This window comes from Lytechinus variegatus, chromosome 16 (genome assembly GCF_018143015.1).
Source record: "Lytechinus variegatus isolate NC3 chromosome 16, Lvar_3.0, whole genome shotgun sequence".
NCBI lineage: Eukaryota > Metazoa > Echinodermata > Echinoidea > Temnopleuroida > Toxopneustidae > Lytechinus > Lytechinus variegatus.
In genome coordinates this window covers 6293744-6314131 of record NC_054755.1, presented here as the reverse complement: position 1 = coordinate 6314131, position 20388 = coordinate 6293744, and the positions used below count along the sequence as shown (strand labels likewise).

At 36.7% G+C, this 20388-nt stretch overlaps 4 protein-coding genes across 4 annotated transcripts; 2 read left to right on the top strand and 2 right to left on the bottom strand.

Moving 5' to 3' along the window:
- The first annotated feature begins 53 nt into the window (after window positions 1–53).
- LOC121430329 lies at window positions 54–2866 on the top strand. Its single transcript, XM_041627607.1, has 2 exons — window positions 54–371; window positions 1196–2866. The coding sequence occupies exons 1-2, from the start codon at window positions 85–87 to the stop codon at window positions 1839–1841; spliced, it is 933 nt and encodes a 310-aa protein (XP_041483541.1). The 5' UTR covers window positions 54–84; the 3' UTR covers window positions 1842–2866.
- A 645-nt stretch (window positions 2867–3511) lies between these two features.
- LOC121430355 lies at window positions 3512–5521 on the top strand. The gene is made up of 2 exons (XM_041627635.1): window positions 3512–3820; window positions 4023–5521. The coding sequence occupies exons 1-2, from the start codon at window positions 3543–3545 to the stop codon at window positions 4669–4671; spliced, it is 927 nt and encodes a 308-aa protein (XP_041483569.1). The 5' UTR covers window positions 3512–3542; the 3' UTR covers window positions 4672–5521.
- A 3249-nt stretch (window positions 5522–8770) lies between these two features.
- Window positions 8771–12477, bottom strand: LOC121430065. The gene is made up of 2 exons (XM_041627339.1): window positions 12122–12477; window positions 8771–11436 (listed from the first exon to the last, which is right to left on the bottom strand). The coding sequence occupies exons 1-2, from the start codon at window positions 12391–12393 to the stop codon at window positions 10791–10793; spliced, it is 918 nt and encodes a 305-aa protein (XP_041483273.1). The 5' UTR covers window positions 12394–12477; the 3' UTR covers window positions 8771–10790.
- Window positions 12478–18465: 5988 nt separating this feature from the next.
- LOC121430202 lies at window positions 18466–20152 on the bottom strand. The gene is made up of 2 exons (XM_041627480.1): window positions 19797–20152; window positions 18466–19111 (listed from the first exon to the last, which is right to left on the bottom strand). The coding sequence occupies exons 1-2, from the start codon at window positions 20066–20068 to the stop codon at window positions 18466–18468; spliced, it is 918 nt and encodes a 305-aa protein (XP_041483414.1). The 5' UTR covers window positions 20069–20152.
- Between the last annotated feature and the right edge of the window lie 236 nt (window positions 20153–20388).

Below are 20388 nucleotides of genomic sequence, written 5' to 3'. Positions count from 1 at the left end.
ATACTCTGAGTAGTTCTTCTCTACAAAACTATTCATTTTTAAAAAACAACTCGCCCCAAAGTTTTTTCTTCTTGCTGAATCAAAATGGCTGATCGCGAACAAACCCCCAAATCCCCGGTTAAAATAATCGGTTGGATCTTACCGAGAACTATCTCCACGGCTCTATGCAAGTGTTTGAGTGGCATTGAGGGAATGGAAATATGGTTTGAACGGTTTTCACGGGCGTACGTTGTGAAGAATGAGTACGAGAAACAGACGGGTGATAAAATGCCCCTGGAATATGAGGGTAATGAAGACAAGGTACGGGAAGCTATCAAGTTGTTTGGACGTTTCATTGGAACTGACAGTCAGTTAGTCCCAGAACGAATGGTGTAAGTATGAATATTAAATTATGTTCCTTATTGTTGTATTCTCAAAGAAGACTCGTCATGTTTACAGCTCATATTCGTGGGAAGATCCCTTGCATTTTTTTGGGGGGGAAGCAGCACAGATTCAATTAAATTCGAATAAACATTAAAACCTTTCAATTTTTTTTAACAATTACCGTTTTTCAATGTGAATTATGTGTACGAACATCATTTGTCATACAATAATAAATATATAACATATTTGTGTTTATTTCTGCTGGATCATTTTCTAGCCAAAATTTCCAAATTCTCTGTGAGAGATTGATGGGCCTTATTTGGCTTTACCAGGTGGAACAACAAAAATGTCAATGAATAAGCACAAGCACTTCATTTAAAAATACTTATGATCTATCAAATATAATAAGTATTCAAAATTATGTTCCAAATTTAATACCCTATTTTGATTTATCATGTAAAGGAAACTGATTTGAAATCAGGCATGAAATGACGAAAAATAAGCATTTTGAGATTGTGGACTGATGAAGGACGACGGGCTTTACGCCCGGCATAAGTTCGTTCGGCCATCCAGGTCAGATAAGCTATTAAAAAATGAAAAGAAGGAAAAATGCAAGAAGAGGATATCAGGAACAAATGGAAAAGAAAGAAAAGTTCTACGAAGAAAATGAACATGAGGGGGAAGTAAACAACGAGAAATGCAACCGGATGGGAGCAAAGGGGGGGGGGGGGGTGGCTGGGTGTTGTTTCGTTGAGAGATCAAGACAGAATTTATTGCAATGCATGTAGTAATATTAACATGCATTTACTTATATTTCGTTGGTCTTGTTTAGATACGGAAATGTGAAGAAGGACATTAAACGGTCCACTAGCAAGTACATATTTGTCAAAGAAGCGTATCTCGTTTTTGAAGACAAGGCAACTCGACCACACCTACCTTCCGGATTCAAACATGTATTCTTCATTCGGGATCCTTACAGATTGTTTACTTCCTACAGAAAAGCCATTTACAAACATCTTACAAACGTTGGTATCCGGACGGGGGATCCAGACGACGAGGAGGCCTTCGACATTGAATACGACGACCCAATCATGAAACCTAACGAGTTCTACAGCGGAACTTTAGAATTCTTGAAATACGTTCGTGACAACTTGGACCCCTATCCAATCGTTATCAACACAAACGATCTGTTGGCCGACCCTGCGAAGGTGCTGAAGAAGTTCTGTCACCTGACCGGTCTTCCATACAGTGATTCACTACTTCATTGGGATGCCTCTCCGGATATCACCAAGACCTGGAAGACAGCGAGTGACGACATCATGAAGTTGTCCATTCCCTTCTTTGAAACGGCAGTCCTCTCAGACGGGTTTCTCCCGCTAAAACCAACCGTTCCAGTAGAAAAGATGCCACGGGATGTTATCCGACTTGCCAAGCAAGCTATGCCCTATTACGAAGAACTGAATAAGATAAAAATATGAATAAGAAATCTGAAACATTCGTCGACTAATGAAAGGATGTAGATCGTTGTAGAACATAAATATTTTCATGAAAAAAAACCCTTCCAAAATTTAGCCACACGTTAATTTCCCCCTTCTCTTTTTTGTAATGTATGTATGTTATGGAACTTTTAATTGTATTACTAAGGTCTCATGTTTGAAAAAAAATATCATATTAAATTTGCGCAGAAACTTTCAAGACACATGTAACTGTGGCTGAAAAAAATCAACAACATGATTTATATTTTCTGATGGCGTCTCCCATTGTAACATATGTAGTCTGTGGAATAAAATTCGGATGGTGATCCAGCATTTTCACTATTTGAAGCCTTATATGATGACTATCTGGTACAATTTACCCGGGGCTTCATTTTCGCAACATAACAAATAGTAATAACAATTCTGACTATACATCTCAGATTGTTTAATATTGATGTATTTTCAAATCATGTCTCAGGATTACGATAGAATGAGACTGTATGGTTTGATGGTTCAAAATAATGTAATACTTTGATATTGAGCTTCTTAATAGTAATCGAACACTTAACTTTGTTACATGATTTCATTTATATTCTTATGTAAATGTAATCATGTTCTCATGATTTTATCTGTGTTAGATCGTGTAACTTTCATATTTTCAAAGTCTATTATACCCCTTTCCACAAATGGTAGATGGCGATTGACCATTACCATACACTCTCCGATATGCAGCCTCCATATCTTGTTCGATTGTGTAATTGAAAGTGAAGACCTTTTTTTTCTTGCAAAATTTTGTCATGGAAAAAATTTCCCTAAATTTTGGTTGAAAGCCTTTTTCATTTATTTTTTTTGCTTGTCAACTTTATCCTCGGGAAAATGTACCCCCTTTCTAAAATACTGGATCCGCCCCTGTTTATCGCTATGTGGTATTTTACTGTTTAACCTCTGTGTGTTTGTAAATAAGGGGATATCTCTTCACATATTCTGCTTCTTATTTGACCTTCATCTCATAGTATGTATGCCTGTACTCACATTATTTTTTTTACTGAAATAAAAAGAGAATTTCAAGAAAACGACGAAACCTTGAATCCTGAATCATTTGTGATATTTATGCAACGTTTTTAACATACACGATAATTCCAGCTTATATGACCGCTAATCGTGCCAATATGTACTAAATAAGCGAACTGAAAATGTCCTTTCATGCTAACGAATGCATAAGATAACATTTTCAAATATAATTGTAAATGGACCGCCTGGGACGCAATATTTGGAATTTGGTGAGTTATTAAAACCCGAGGATGCCCTAAAAGTTGTACCCACGCAAATCTCGAATGCTAAAAAGGAAACCCTTCTGCAACACATATGAGAATTCTATTTCATTTGCAACAGGTTATTGCAAGAATATATATCTTGAAACATAGGGATGATTTACATATACCCTACCACCCCCCCCCCCCCGCTCCTCTAACCACAACTTGGAAACCTGCGGATATTCCCTCTCCTCCACCTCGTCCGCTGCAACTGTTAAGACACCTATTCCTGTCTTGCCCTAACGAATATCTATAAATGCAGGTCATGACGGAGGTATATAGATCAAAGTCCCCTTTTGTGTGTACCTAATCAAAGTTTAATCTCATCTTTTATTAATCATAATGTCAGTAGTATACTATTTCATCTCTTCATACAACATTATATTCTATAATGGCGGATAACGATGGGGAACATCAGAATGTGCGAATTTTCCTGTGGCATGTTCCACGAACGATCTCCACCGCCCTTACCAAATGTCTTAGTTTTATGGACGGCATGGAGGTTTGGTTTGAATGTTTTACATACTGTCATGTGGCCAGGGAAAATTATATTCGAGCTACTGGGGAATGTTTACCAACGGAGCATGATGGAAATGAAGAGACGTTCAAACAAGCAGCATCGATCTTGGCTAGTGCTGTGGGAGGAAAAGTAGAGGCCGACAGAATCGTGTAAGTTAGAGGAAAAAACCGAATTAAAATGTCATAAATGTCCCAATTATCATTCGATTTGGATGAAATTTTAGTATCACGCTTGTTTGAAATTTCTTTACCTATTCAATCACTTTTTTTTGTTATAAGTTTTATGGACATTTGATGGCATTGCATGGAGGACCAATAATGTTTGATTTGTTTTAAACACTGTTTTCTATAGGTATGGCAATATCAAGACGAAGATGGAGTCGTCTACCAGCAAGTACCTGCTGGTAAAAGAGAGTGTCGTGAGTTTTTCAGATGACAAAGTCTGGCAATATCTACCAAAGGGCTTTAAACATGTCTTTCTCGTCAGGGATCCATACAAAGTTTTCAGCTCCTATAGAAAAGCACTATACAATCATCTTGTCAGCGTAGGTCTTCGGAAAGGTGATGCCGCTGACGAGAGGGAATTCGACCTGAAGAAAGATGACATATTTGTAAAGAATTCTAACGAGTACTTTTCGATGATGCACTCTATGTGGAAATCCATTCGTGACAGCACTGATCCTGACCCAATTGTCATCAACGCTGACGATCTGTTGGCCAACCCCGTTGAGGTGCTTCAGAAGTTCTGCCATCTGACCGGTCTTCCCTACAGTGATTCACTACTTCGTTGGGATGCCGCTCCGGACATCACCAAGACCTGGAAAGTTGCCAGCGGTGACGCTATAGAAAAAGCGGTTCACTTTTACGGAACAGCAGTAACCTCAAGCGAGTTTCTACCACCCAAACCTCCCATAAGCAAGGACAGACTGTCGCCAGATGCCATGCAGTTTGCAAAGGATTCAATGCACTTCTTCGAGGATATGAACGAATTCAAAATATAATTCACCGAGCTAAACATGCATGGATAAGAATGATGGCTGAATAAGCCATCTGTTGAACCACATCTGGAAAGCGTTTCATAAAAAAATCCAATCCATATTTTATTCATCGAAATAGACACCAGAAATGAAATACTCCGAAAATTTGTTTTGCCAAATTGATCGTGGGCCCGGCAGCCACTGCGCAGCGCCAAATCGACGATGCTCTATCCCTTTAATTGTTGAACGCCAAACAGGGTAGCAACAACTCCCATTTTTTAACGTCTATTGGTCTGACGCGGACGGAGATTGAACCCCCGACTTTCCGGTTGTGAGACGAACGCTCTACCAACTGAGCCAACACACCGGTGTAAGGACTCGTCGGAGTTTGGGCCGATCAAGTCTGTTTTGTCCGACAGACCAACAGTCATATCGGATATTGATTTTGAAGACGTTAAAATATAAAGAAATTTGGGGGACTTTAAAATAAGGTTGTGTTAAGCCATATTTTTCAGTAATGTTTTTTTTTTCTTAAAACATTTAATTTTATCAAATAATGATAATAACTCAAACAACATAATATCAACGAGTGGGAAGAGGAGAGGTTGCATTTTTTTTTTAAATAAATTCGCGAATATTAAAGGGCGCATGACTCCCCTCACTTATCCGACCCTTTAAAAGAAGCCAACCCCCACCCTTACTCCCTGGTTGTCTGGAAAGGACGGGGTGACCCTCACTCCACATCCATTGAACTCCCGCTCCGAAAACGGAGACTGTCGTCACAAACCGATTCGAGTCAGCGGCTATTCACACTAGGACACCCTTCACCCATCTGTTGAAACAGAAGTACCCGGGTAGAACACGCCGTCGCGATGCGTCGTGACCCACCCTCCCCCCACCCCCACCTCCCCCCCCCCCCCGGTGTGATGTGCATGTGCCGCGGTCGAGACCCCATTTTCAGCTTAAATAATTTCCGTTCCAGGGCATCACGAATTTAGAAAGCCATAGCAAAAATTCATATTTTCCCCGTTCCAGAGACCCTCAAATTTGAGGTTTCTCGTAGTTTGGGAGCGCCTTAACACTGCTGCTAGAGCTAGCCGCTACCATGCTCCGTTCCGGAGATCCCTACGTTTGACGTGGTCACTTCCAGAGCATTAATCGTCATTGAATCGTTGATATAAAAGCCGTTTCGGAGATGCCTATTTTAAGACCCAGATTTCGTTCCAGAGCCCTCTTTTTTAGACTTTCGTGTGGCACATAGGTATCATGTTATAAATCGAGTAGCCCCGGGTCGAGACGCGTCTAAATTGTAAAAAATATTGGGTAATATTTTTTTTACCACCATGAGGGTGATTCCAACCAATTTCGGACAGTATTTACCCAATGCGGGAAGAATATTGTCCAGCAAATTTTTAAAAAGGAGCAATTGCTTTAGAATGGGCAAAATTTTAATTGTAAAAATGAAAATGCCCCAAATAAATGCCCAACGCTGGTTGGACGCATAATTACCCTCATGGAGCACATTTACCCAATATTTTTAGAGGGTATCCATTCACAAATATATCAATAAATAGCAAAATCATTCCGAATTAAGTGATAAGTGTTGTATTAAAGTGTAGTTTTTTCTTTTTACTTTTTTTTTAACTTGATAAACAATTCTGATTTGCATTTATATGTGTCATGTTTAAATATATATATATATATCATTGAATTAGACTCCAATAAAATAAATAAAATTGAAATGATATAGATTTAGATAAAGCTCAATATTATTACTTAATATATTTTTTTGATAATTTGGTCTTAATGATCACAGTCTAAAGAGTTATGGGAACGCTTGGAATAAGAAAAAAAATGTTTGCTCAAGTATAAGAATGAAAAGTTAATTGGGTCAACGTAATATCGATGGCGACAAAAATATATATACCTTTTATGAAAATGTGTTTAAATTCGATGAATGCTATGAATGTGAAGAAATGTTCGCTGAACAAAGGGTCATCATTCTCTGCACCACAAATTGTCGCCTCGCGACAATTTCTGCTGCACGTGCCGGTCCCAATTCGCATATTGTGCCAATTTGTGTCAACAAGAAAAACCTTGGTCAAATGACCTTTCATTTCTTTCATTAAGATAGGCAGATTTCAAAGCAAGATATTACGTATGCATGCCTTACATAGCGGAATGAAGAAATTGAATAGACTAGGTGACGAGAATAGCACATCAATGAACACTCTATGAAGGTATTTGTTGCATTTCTTCTTTGAATGTATATTGGAGGATGTTGTACAAAGTATACTTGGCAAACTGTGAAATTCACCAGTAATTCATGGACGCATTGTTTTTTGTAGATGTGCATGAAAACCACAATTCAAAAGAATATATAGATAATCAAGACATCGAAGTTGGTGCTTGTCTCATCAAATTTTAAACCAGCATGTCACTTTTGTACAAATGACCTTCCTCTGAGCATGCGCAGAATCTTCCGATCATGCGCAGAGTGGAAATACTCATTTGAATTGAGACAGATTGTTTGTTCCAAAATTTGCTGATACTCGATTATTGATTTTTTTTATGTTTTGACAGCCTGCAGCTTCGATATTGGCAATATTGATTTATATAATAAATTCATTTTGATTGAAATTAACAATTCTATCTTACAGTTTAATTTTTGGGTGGTCAAACATCCTGATTAGACTAATAAGTGAAGTTCACATCAAACACAATGTGACATCTTCAACCACCAGTCACTGTGTAATAATAATAATAGCTGGATTTCTAGAGCGCTTTTTGCCAGAGGATACAAAGCGCTGCTATTATTACCCCGACTTTATCTTTAGCCGGGTCGCTCGGTACATGGAAGGAATTACTCCTGCCGGGTACCCATTCACCTCATCTGGGTCGAGTGCAGCACAGTGTGGATAAATTTCTTGCTGAAAGAAAATACGCCATAGCTAAGATCCGAACACACGACCCTCTGTTTCAAAGGCGAGAGTCAGAACCACTAGACCACGACGCACACACATGAGAAGGGTGTAGTGTATGTGCGTCAGGGCGTGTGTCATTGGTGAGGGAAGGTTATGTGCGTTGTGTTAGAGGTGAGTGTTGCGTTTGTGTGGGTGTGTGTGTGTGTGTGAAGTGATATGTTCTTTGCGTGTGGACGAGGGTGTAGAGGAGGATGCGGTGATAGGTGTTTGTGTTTGGATTTATGGTGATGGGTTTCTTTCTGCACACTTTGTTTTATTGTTCACCATGAGACTTGACGCAACTTGGATATTACAACCTTCTGGAGATTGTCTCGTTGTCAGTCATGCATGCAAAGATCCGTATGAAAATGTACCAAACTGAGCGGGGGGGGGACTCTATCAAGACATATCAATAGGTCAATGACTAAATGTTCATTCTTCAGACAAGACAACTGGAAAAAGATTGGACATTTTTTCTGACTCACTCTGTATAATTATTCGTGTAATGTCATGATACAAACAATAGATTTCTCATACAGGTTTCTAGCTCCGAGGTTTCCTTTGGTACAACTTTGAGGCCTCCTCTGGCCTTTTTCACCCACTAAAAGCCAAGTATGACGTCCAATGTGGCCCACATATTTGAATATGATATCTGTAAATACAGTATCATGAAATAGACATTTCAACTAGCTTCTTTTGTGCAAAATGGCAAGATTAGCAGTTATATATTATAGCCGAACCGATTTTCTAACCTGACGAGCCGGTTCGTTTCGGCTGCAATATACAACCAGTTGGTGTAAAGTCCGTCTTCTTCACTTCTGACTCTTTGTTCCTTCTCAGTAACTTAGATTACATCTCATGGATTTCAACATCTCCATTATTCTGCATCTCCATTATCTCAGTCATTCCGGTGTCTCCGTAATTTCAGTATTTGGGAATCTCAGTAATTTCAGTACTTCAATTCAGTATCCTCGCTCATCTGAGTAATGTCAGTATTTTCAGTATTCTCAGTAAATTCCGTATTTTCAGTATTCTCGGTAAATTCAGTACTGTCCGTATCTCAGTATTCTCACTCTTTCTCGAGTCAGTACTTTTGCTCTTCTGACCATGTATACTTGTAGCTCCACACAACAGAATAACAACAAGCGGGAATCAAAACATTCAGTTCTTATTACTTTATTGAAGAGAAATCATGCTCATCCTGTCGCAGCAGGTTTCAATAAAACTTGACCAGAGTTTCGTTCTGAAATAACTAACTGACAAGTATTCTGCATGGCTCGTAATCGAGCATAGAGCTTGCTTATGCTCACCGATTCATGAGTGAAATTGTCAGGCCCAAAATTTAATCATCCTTTAAAACTAGTTAAAGTTATGAAATAAATCTGTTCGACAACAGCTATGGTGATTGTCACTATTATTTATACTCAAACAGTGAAGAACAGTTAAAGATAAATATCTAACATAATCATACAGTTGTAAACATCGTTATTTCTCAGCAAATAGTGCTTAAATACATTTTCAAGAAAATACGCACATAATCGATTACAAACGATTACTGAATTTCCCTTTGCAACTAAATACATGGATTAAAATTATTCTACGCTCTTCAAAAAAACATGTTTTCAAACACCACGTTCCAAAACCATGACGAACATTAAATAAATGTTTCATTTCGTTACAGTATTATTGAACATGTTAGAATTGTCGCATAAATACAATCACAAATGACTAAGGATTCTAGGTTTCGTTACTCTCACTCTAATTCTCTTTTCAGTAAAAAAAAATGTGAGTGCATGCATACATAATGATATAATATAATTATCAGCAAAAAGTTGAAGCAAATATGAAATGAGGGAGCAACAAGAGACAGGTCATGTAAAAAGATATACCCTGATGTTCAAACACACAGAGGTTAAATATCAGAGGAGCGCATAATAATAACAGTACAAATTTATTTTACTCAGCGATTTTGCTTTGGAACAACTTGCCATTTAATTTGAAACAATCAAAATCTTTATCAATCTTTAAACAGAAGCTTAAAGTGCATCTTTTTAAATTCTAAGTTTTATTATTGCCTCTTAAATTTGAAATCAACTTTTTATGTCTATCTACTTTATTTTATTTATATGTACTGCTTCGTGTGTAATTTTGTTAATTAGTATCATGCTTTTAATGATGTCGTATGTTTTCTACTATGTTTTCTGTTATGATATGAGTCATGTTATTTAGAATATTTCTGTGTATATTTTACATGTATTTGAATGTTTTTATACTTGTTTTTATCATGTATTCCAGGGCCCCACGGGAGACCAATTTATTGCTGAGTGGGCTACCCTGGTTAAATATATTGAAATAAATAAATAAATAAATACATCGGGCATTAACAGGATATGGGAGCTGGGTAGTAGGGTGTTGGTGAATCGCGATTTACCTTCTAGGAGAGATGGAGTGTTATAATAAAGTTTGGAAATATAAAGCAAGTGAATTTATAAGCACATGATTACAATCATATGATAATGTAAATCTAAAGATAAAACAAAATAAAGTGTTTCGATGGCTATTAATCAAAGTATTCCTTTGAATCATCATATAATACCGTCTATCGTAGACAATATTGGTTTCCATTATATCGAAATTAAACAATCTGAGATGTTTGCTCAGAATCATTACAATTGTTAACCGTCTTTTTGTCATGTTCCAAAAAATGAAGCCCTAGCTGGGAAAAAAATGCACCAGATATTCATCATGTAATGCTTCCAAAATTGAAAATGCGCAGTGACCGGAAGTACCATCCGAATTTTATTCCATAGACTACATGTGTTACAATAAGAGTCGCCAGCAGAGAATGTAAACCATTCGTTTATTTTTTCAATCACAGTTACATATGTTACTTGAAAGTGTTTGTAAATTTGATATGATTTCAATTTTTTTATTAAGTATACTAACTTTTATCCAACACAATTAGCAACAACAAAAAAGTTCATTGATATTTTTTTTCAAACATTAAGCATTTGAATGCAATTAGCAGCTTCTTAACATAAAAGAAGATGGCAATGAACAAAATCCTCTCATGTATTTGGAAGGGTTTTAATTTGATTTCATTATTTATTTCATGAAAATCAATTCTTTCTACAACAATCTTCACCCCTTTCTTAGTTGATGAAATTTTAAATTTTTCATTCATATTTTCAACTTATTCAGTTCTTCGTAATAGGGCATAGCTTGCTTGGATAGTCGGATAACATCTCGTGGCATCTTTTCTACCGGGACGGTTGGTTTTAGCGGGAGAAACCCGTCTGAGAAGACTGCCGTTTCAAAGAAAGCTCCGGACAACTCGATGATGTCGTCGCTCGCTGTCTTCCAGGTCTTGGTGATGTCCGGAGAGGCATCCCAATGCAGTAGGGAATCACTGTAAGGAAGACCAGTCAGGTGACAGAACTTCTTCATCACCTTAGCAGGGTCGGCCAACAAATCGTTTGCGTTGATGACGATTGGGTCTGGGTCCAGATTTTCACGAACGTATTTAAAGAAATCTAAGGTTGCGCTGTAGAACTCGTTAGCCTTCGCGATCGGGTCGTCGTATTCGATGTCGAATGCTTCTTCATCGTCTGGATCCCCCGTCCGGATACCAACGGTTGCAAGGTGTTTGTACATGGCTTTTCTGTAGGAAGTAAATAATCTGTAAGGATCCCGAATGAAGAATACATGTTTGAATCCCGAAGGTAGGTACGGTCGAGTTGCCTTGTCTTCGAAAACGAAATACCCTTCTTTGGCAAATAGATACCTGCTAGTGGACCGTTCAATGTCCTTCTTCACGTTTCCGTATCTAAACAAGAACGAAATATTGTTAAATCGATGTTAATATTACTAGTTTACATTTCAATAAAGTTTGTCTTCATCTCCCAGTGAAACAAGAACCCCCCCCCCCCCCTGTTCTGCTCTCATCCCCTTTCTTTTGTCGTTCTTTCTTTCTTTGTCATGCATATTCTTCATATTTTGTCCTTTCCCTTTATTCCTCATCCTATTTTTTCTTTCTCATTTTTTTCATAACTTGAGGGCCGAATTAACTTATGCCTTGGCGTAAAATCTATCCTCTTTCGTCAGTCCACAAAATCAAAATGGCTTTCTTCGTCATTTCATGCCTGATTTAAATTTAGTTTGCCTTAATGATAAAACGATAAAGGGGATTCCAACATTTTAAAATGCTTTGAAACTCATTATTTTTTTTACACAGAATGTTGACATTTTGACTAGAAGAATATCTAGCACAATTTAAAATAAATAATGTTATATATTTATGTTTTTAAAAGTAAAGATTTTGTATATTTCTTACTAAAAATTATATTTGGCAGAAGATAATTTTTTATCTGAAATGAAATGAATTGAACCTGTGCTGCCCCGTCCAAAAAATAATAAAGGGATATACAATCCTCCCAAGAATACAAGCTGTAAAATCTGCTTTGAGAATACAACAATGATGAATATTATTAAGACTTCTTTTTTGTACTTACACCACTCTTTCTGGGACTAAGTCCATTCCACTGAGACGGCCGAACAACTTGATAGCTTCCCGTACCTTGTCTTCATTACCCTCATATTCCAGGGGCATTTTATCACCCGTCTGTTTCTCGTACTCCTTCTTCACACTGTACGCCCGTGAAAACCGTTCAAACCATATTTCCATTCCGTCGATGCCACTCAAGCACTTGCATAGAGCCGTGGAGATGGTTCTTGGCAAGATCCATCCGATTATTTTAACCGGGGTTTGTTTGGAATCGGCCATTTTGGTCAAGTAAGAGCAAAATACAAACGGACGAGTTGCGTTAATATCTTTAAGAAGGATTGGTTCTGAATAGAAGAGAACTACATAGAGCATAGCAACTCACCTTTATTTACACAAACATTACAATATTCAATATTGATAATTGGCGGGGAACATAATTTCCGACCTTTGAACATTGTAAATAGAATGAACTGATTAAACATAAGTTCCTAGATAAACATTATTCTAAGAACATGTTGGAAATAAAATCTACTCCCTAAGGAAAAACACAATATCTACATTTTCACAAGTTTAAAAACTAAGCATTTTATGGGGTTTTTTTTCATAGTCGCTCCAAAATATATTATTTCTCAGTATACTGTTATGAAGTTGAAGAGCATATAATATGTTCCTATTTCAAGCCCCAAATACTGTTGTTTTTGAAATATGGAACAAAATGTAGGTACTTTGGGGGAACGTCGAACCGAAGCACGGTTTTCCCATGGAAAAACGCAGTATCTACAAAAGAAAGAGAATTCCATTTCAGTTTTCATTACAATGAAATAATGAATCATTGTAGTCAAGGGGAAAAATAATAGCTTAGAAACACGAATGGCTCTACTAACAAGGGCGCCCTCTGTGATAAAGTTCCCCCCTTTTTTTTAAATACTCAAAACATTTGTGTAAAGTCAGTAATGAACAAGTCTCCCGAGTTGCTGTGTTTATCTTTCATAACCTTTGACTTTGTACTTAATATATTTTTGTGTGTTTGCTGTAGCTTAGAAGCACTTGGACAATACAGAGCAGTGCACCCTCTATAAATCATGCCCTCTGTTAAAATTACCACAGAAGGTGTACTTGTTGGTAGAGGGTGCCCTCCGTGTATCTAAGCTATTATTTCATAATACAACAACTTTTGTGAGGTTTTCTTGGCGACTGAAATAGGCACATACATAATCTACAATTGACGATATAGGAATACTTGAGAAATAAACTATTTTCGAGTGCTTTGAAAAAAATGAAATGGTAGGTTTAATATTTTCAACTTGTGCAAATGTAGATTTTTGCGTTTTTCCATGGAAAACCCAAAGTTCAGTGCAAGTACTGCGTTTTGAAGTTACTGAAAAGTGGCTTTCCCCCAAAAAAAATCATGAAAAGTTGATGTGTAATGTGAAAAAGGTTGGTTAACTGAAAAAATCGAAAGCAATGTGTTTTTCCGTTTAGGGGTAATTGGCAGAAATAGACTTCTGATATACATACAGGTTTGCATAATGGTTTCCTTTCTCGCAACCTATGCTACATTTGGGTACAACTTTAGGCCCTACTCCGGCCTTTATAACCCACCAAATGCCACATATAATGCCCCAGGTGGTCAATATATTTTAGTAATTATCTTTGTATTCGTTAGCAAGAAAAGGACATTTTTCAGCTTGAAAAATGAAAATGCCCCAAATAAATGCCCAACGCTGGTTGGACGCATAATTACCCTCATGGAGCACATTTACCCAATATTTTAGAGGGTATCCATTTACAAATATATCAATAAAAAGCATTATCTAATCAACAAAATCATTCCGAATTAAGTGATAAGTGTTGTATTAAAGTGTAGTTTTTTCTTTTTACTTTTTTTTAACTTGATAAACAATTCTGATTTGCATTTAGACTCCAATAAAATAAATAAAATTGAAATGATATAGATTTAGAAAAAGCTCAATATTATTACTTAATATATTTTTTTGGATAATTTGGTCTTAATGATCACAGTCTAAAGAGTTATGGGAACGCTTGGAATAAGAAAAAAAAAGTTTGCTCAAGTAAGAATGAAAAGTTAATTGGGTCAACGTAATATCGATGGCGATAAAAATATATATACCTTTTATGAAAATGTGTTTAAATTCGATGAATGCTATGAATGTGAAGAAATGTTCGCTGAACAAAGGGTCATCATTCTCTGCACCACAAATTGTCGCCTCGCGACAATTTCTGCTGCACGTGCCGGTCCCAATTCGCATATTGTGCCAATTTGTGTCAACAAGAAAAACCTTGGTCAAATGACCTTTCATTTCTTTCATTAAGATAGGCAGATTTCAAAGCAAGATATTACGTATGCATGCCTTACATAGCGAAATGAAGAAATTGAATAGACTAGGTGACGAGAAGAGCACATCAATGAACACTCTGTGAAGGTATTTGTTGCATTTCTTCTTTGAATGTATATCGGAGGATGTTGTAGAAAGTACTTGGCAAACTGTGAAATACACCAGTCATTCGTGGACGCATTTTTTTTTTCTAGATGCATGAAAACCACAATTCAAAAGAATATATAGATAATCAAGACATCGAAGTTGGTGCTTGTCTCATCAAATTTTAAACCAGCATGTCACTTTTGTACAAATGACCTTCCTCTGAGCATGCGCAGAATCTTCCGATCATGCGCAGAGTGGAAATACTCATTTGAATTGAGACAGATTGTTTGTTCCAAAATTTGCTGATACTCGATTATTGATTTTTTTTAATGTTTTGACAGCCTGCAGCTTCGATATTGGCAATATTGATTTATATAATAAATTCATTTTGATTGAAATTAACAATTCTATCTTACAGTTTAATTTTTGGGTGGTCAAACGTCCTGATTAGACTAATAAGTGAAGTTCACATCAAACACAATGTGACATCTTCAACCACCAGTCACTGTGTAATAATAATAATAATAATAATAGCTGGATTTCTAGAGCGCTTTTTGCCAGAGGATACAAAGCGCTGCTATTATTACCCCGACTTTATCTTTAGCCGGGTCGCTCGGTACATGGAAGGAATTACTCCTGCCGGGTACCCATTCACCTCATCTGGGTCGAGTGCAGCACAGTGTGGATAAATTTCTTGCTGAAAGAAAATACGCCATAGCTAAGATCCGAACACACGACCCTCTGTTTCAAAGGCGAGAGTCAGAACCACTAGACCACGACGCACACACATGAGTAGGGTGTAGTGTATGTGCGTCAGGGCGTGTGTCATTGGTGAGGGAAGGTTGTGTGCGTTGTGTTAGAGGTGAGTGTTGCGTTTGTGTGGGTGTGTGTGTGTGAAGTGATATGTTCTTTGCGTGTGGACGAGGGTGTAGAGGAGGATGCGGTGATAGGTGTTTGTGTTTGGATTTATGGTGATGGGTTTCTTTCTGCACACTTTGTTTTATTGTTCACCATGAGACTTGACGCAACTTGGATATTACAACCTTCTGGAGATTGTCTCGTTGTCAGTCATGCATGCAAAGATCCGTATGAAAATGTACCAAACTGAGCGGGGGGGGGGGACTCTATCAAGACATATCAATAGGTCAATGACTAAATGTTCATTCTTCAGACAAGACAACTGGAAAAAGATTGGACATTTTTTCTGACTCACTCTGTATAATTATTCGTGTAATGTCATGATACAAACAATAGATTTCTCATACAGGTTTCTAGCTCCGAGGTTTTCTTTGGTACAACTTTGGGGCCTCCTCTGGCTTTTTCACCCACTAAAAGCCAAGTATGACGTCCAATGAGGTCCACATATTTGAATATGATATCTTTAAATACAGTATCATGAAATAGACATTTCAACTAGCTTTTTTGTGCAAAATGGCATGATTAGCAGTTATATATTGTACTTGAACCGATTTTCTATCCTGACGAGCCGGTTCGTTTCGGCTGCAATATACAACCAGTTGGTGTAAAGTCCGTCTTCTTCACTTCTGACTCTTTGTTTCTTCTCAGTAACTTCGATTACATCTCATGGATTTCAACATCTCCATTATTCTGCATCTCCATTATCTCAGTCATTCCGGTGTCTCCGTTATTTCAGTATTTGGGAACCTCAGTAATTTCAGTACTTCAATTCAGTATCCTCGCTCATCTGAGTAATGTCAGTATTTTCAGTATTCTCAGTAAATTCCGTATTTTCAGTATTCTCGGTAAATTCAGTACTGTCCGTATCTCAGTATTCTCACTCTTTCTCGAGTCAGTACTTTTGCTCTTCTGACCATGTATACTTGTAGCTCCACACAACAGAATAACAACAAGCGGGAATCAAAACATTCAGTTCTTATAACTTTATTGAAGAGAAATCATGCTCATCCTGTCGCAGCAGGTTTCAATAAAACTTGACCAGAGTTCCGTTCTGAAATAACTTACTGACAAGTATTCTGCATGGCTCACAATCGAGCATAGAGCTTGCTTATGCTCACCGATTCATGAGTGAAATTGTCAGGCCCAAAATTTAATCATCCTTTAAAACTAGTTAAAGTTATGAAATAAATCTGTTCGACAACAGCTATGGTGATTGTCACTATTATTTATACTCAAACAGTGAAGAACAGTTAAAGATAAATATCTAACATAATCATACAGTTGTAAACATCGTTATTTCTCAGCAAATAGTGCTTAAATACATTTTCAAGAAAATACGCACATAATCGATTACAAACGATTACTGAATTTCCCTTTGCAACTGTATTCATGGATTAAAATTATTCTACGCTCTTCAAAAAACCATGTTTTCAAACACCACGTTCCAAAACCATGACGAACATTAAATAAACGTTTCATTTCGTTACAGTATTATAGAACATGTTAGAATTGTCGCATAAATACAATCACAAATGACTAAGGATTCTAGGTTTCGTTACTCTCACTCTAATTCTCTTTTCAGTAAAAAAAAAATGTGAGTGCATGCATACATAATGATATAATATAATTATCAGCAAAAAGTTGAAGCAAATATGAAATGAGGGAGCAACAAGAGACAGGTCATGTAAAAAGATATACCCTGATGTTCAAACACACAGAGGTTAAATATCAGAGGAGCGCATAATAATAACAGTACAAATTTATTTTACTCAGCGATTTTGCTTTGGAACAACTTGCCATTTAATTTGAAACAATCAAAATCTTTATCAATCTTTAAACAGAAGCTTAAAGTGCATCTTTTTAAATTCTAAGTTTTATTATTGCCTCTTAAATTTGAAATCAACTTTTTATGTCTATCTACTTTATTTTATTTATATGTACTGCTTCGTGTGTAATTTTGTTAATTAGTATCATGCTTTTAACGATGTCGTATGTTTGCTACTATGTTTTCTGTTATGATATGAGTCATATTATTTAGAATATTTCTGTGTATATTTTACATGTATTTGAATGTTTTTATACTTGTTTTTATCATGTATTCCAGGGCCCCACGGGAGACCAGTTTATTGCTGAGTGGGCTACCCTGGTTAAATATATTGAAATAAATAAATAAATAAATACATCGGGCATTAACATGATATGGGAGCTGGGTAGTAGGGTGTCGGTGAATCGCGATTTACCTTCTAGGAGAGATGGAGTGTTATTATAAAGTTTGGAAATATAAAGCAAATGAATTCATAAGCACATGATTACAATCATATGATAATGTAAATCTAAAGATAAAACAAAATAAAGTGTTTCGATGGCTATTAATCAAAGTATTCCTTTGAATCATCATATAATACCGTCTATCGTAGACAATATTGGTTTCCATTATATCGAAATTAAACAATCTGAGATGTTTGCTCAGAATCATTACAATTGTTAACCGTCTTTTTGTCATGTTCCAAAAAATGAAGCCCTAGCTGGGAAAAAAATGCACCAGATATTCATCATGTAATGCTTCCAAAATTGAAAATGCGCAGTGACCGGAAGTACCATCCGAATTTTATTCCATAGACTACATGTGTTACAATAAGAGTCGCCAGCAGAGAATGTAAACCATTCGTTTATTTTTTCAATCACAGTTACATATGTTACTTGAAAGTGTTTGTAAATTTGATATGATTTCAATTTTTTTATTAAGTATACTAACTTTTATCCAACACAATTAGCAACAACAAAAAAGTTCATTGATATTTTTTTTCAAACATTAAGCATTTGAATGCAATTAGCAGCTTCTTAACATAAAAGAAGATGGCAATGAACAAAATCCTCTCATGTATTTGGAAGGGTTTTAATTTGATTTCATTATTTATTTCATGAAAATCAATACTTTCTACAACAATCTTTACCCCTTTCTTAGTTGATGAAAGTTTAAATTTTTCATTCATATTTTCAACTTATTCAGTTCTTCGTAATAGGGCATAGCTTGCTTGGATAGTCGGATAACATCTCGTGGCATCTTTTCTACCGGGACGGTTGGTTTTAGCGGGAGAAACCCGTCTGAGAAGACTGCCGTTTCAAAGAAAGCTCCGGACAACTCGATGATGTCGTCGCTCGCTGTCTTCCAGGTCTTGGTGATGTCCGGAGAGGCATCCCAATGCAGTAGGGAATCACTGTAAGGAAGACCAGTCAGGTGACAGAACTTCTTCATCACCTTAGCAGGGTCGGCCAACAAATCGTTTGCGTTGATGACGATTGGGTCTGGGTCCAGATTTTCACGAACGTATTTAAAGAAATCTAAGGTTGCGCTGTAGAACTCGTTAGCCTTCGCGATCGGGTCGTCGTATTCGATGTCGAATGCTTCTTCATCGTCTGGATCCCCCGTCCGGATACCAACGGTTGCAAGGTGTTTGTACATGGCTTTTCTGTAGGAAGTAAATAATCTGTAAGGATCCCGAATGAAGAATACGTGTTTGAAACCAGAAGGTAGGTATGGTCGAGTTGCCTTGTCTTCGAAAACGAAATACCCTTCTTTGGCAAATATGAACTTGCTACTTGACCGTTCAATGTCTTTCTTCACGTTTCCGTATCTAAACAAGAACGAAATATTGTTAAATCGATGTTAATATTACTAGTTTACATTTCAATAAAGTTTGTCTTCATCTCCCAGTGAAACAAGAACCCCCCCCCCTGTCCTGCTCTCATCCCCTTTCTTTTGTCGTTATTTCTTTCTTTGTCATGCATATTCTTCATATTTTGTCTTTTCCCTTTATTCCTCATCCTATTTTTTCTTTCTCATTTTTTCATAGCTTGAGGGCCGAATTAACTTATGCCTTGGCGTAAAATCTATCCTCTTTCGTCAGTCCACAAAATAAAAATGGCTTTTCTTCGTCATTTCATGCCTGATTTAAACTTAGTTTGCCATTATGATAAAACGATATAGGGGATTCCAACATTTAAATGCTTTTGAAACTCATTAAATATCTTTTACACAGAATGTTGACATTTTGACTGGAAAAAAATCTAGCACAATTAAGAACAAATAATGTTATATATTTATATTTTTATAAGAAAAGATTTTGTACAATTCATACCAAAAAAATATAAATGGAAGAAGATAATTTTTTTATCTGAAATGAAATGAATTGAACCTGTGCTGCCCCGTCCCAAAAATAATAAAGGGATATACAATCCTCCCAAGAATATAAGCTGTAAAATCTGCTTTGAGAATACAACAATGACGAATATTATTAAGACTTCTTTTTTTGTACTTACACCACTCGTTCTGGGACTAAGTCCATTCCACTGAGACGGCCGAACAACTTGATAGCTTCCCGTACCTTGTCTTCATTACCCTCATATTCCAGGGGCATTTTTTCACCCGTCTGTTTCTCGTACTCCTTCTTCACACTGTACGCCCGTGAAAACCGTTCAAACCATATTTCCATTCCGTCGATGCCACTCAAGCACTTGCATAGAGCCGTGGAGATGGTTCTTGGCAAGATCCATCCGATTATTTTAACCGGGGTTTGTTTGGAATCGGCCATTTTGGTCAAGTAAGAGCAAAATACAAACGGACGAGTTGCGTTAATATCTTTAAGAAGGATTGGTTCTGAATAGAAGAGAACTACATAGAGCATAACAACTCACCTTTATTTACACAAACATTACAATATTCAATATTGATAATTGGCGGGGAACATAATTTCCGACCTTTGAACATTGTAAATAGAATGAACTGATTAAACATAAGTTCCTAGATAAACATTATTCTAAGAACATGTTGGAAATAAAATCTACTCCCTAAGGAAAAACACAATAATTATCTACATTTTCACAAGTTTAAAAACTAAGCATTTTATGGGGT

Bases quoted from the DNA above. Each gene is read 5' to 3' on its own strand.
- LOC121430329 (XM_041627607.1), top strand. From the start codon at position 85: ATGGCTGATCGCGAACAAACCCCCAAATCCCCGGTTAAAATAATCGGT. The intron at 372-1,195 runs GTAAGTATGAAT...GGTCTTGTTTAG, and splicing joins TTAGTCCCAGAACGAATGGT to ATACGGAAATGTGAAGAAGG.
- LOC121430355 (XM_041627635.1), top strand. From the start codon at position 3,543: ATGGCGGATAACGATGGGGAACATCAGAATGTGCGAATTTTCCTGTGG. The intron at 3,821-4,022 runs GTAAGTTAGAGG...TGTTTTCTATAG, and splicing joins GTAGAGGCCGACAGAATCGT to GTATGGCAATATCAAGACGA.
- LOC121430065 (XM_041627339.1), bottom strand. From the start codon at position 12,393: ATGGCCGATTCCAAACAAACCCCGGTTAAAATAATCGGATGGATCTTG. The intron at 11,437-12,121 runs GTAAGTACAAAA...GTTCTTGTTTAG, and splicing joins TTAGTCCCAGAAAGAGTGGT to ATACGGAAACGTGAAGAAGG.
- LOC121430202 (XM_041627480.1), bottom strand. From the start codon at position 20,068: ATGGCCGATTCCAAACAAACCCCGGTTAAAATAATCGGATGGATCTTG. The intron at 19,112-19,796 runs GTAAGTACAAAA...GTTCTTGTTTAG, and splicing joins TTAGTCCCAGAACGAGTGGT to ATACGGAAACGTGAAGAAAG.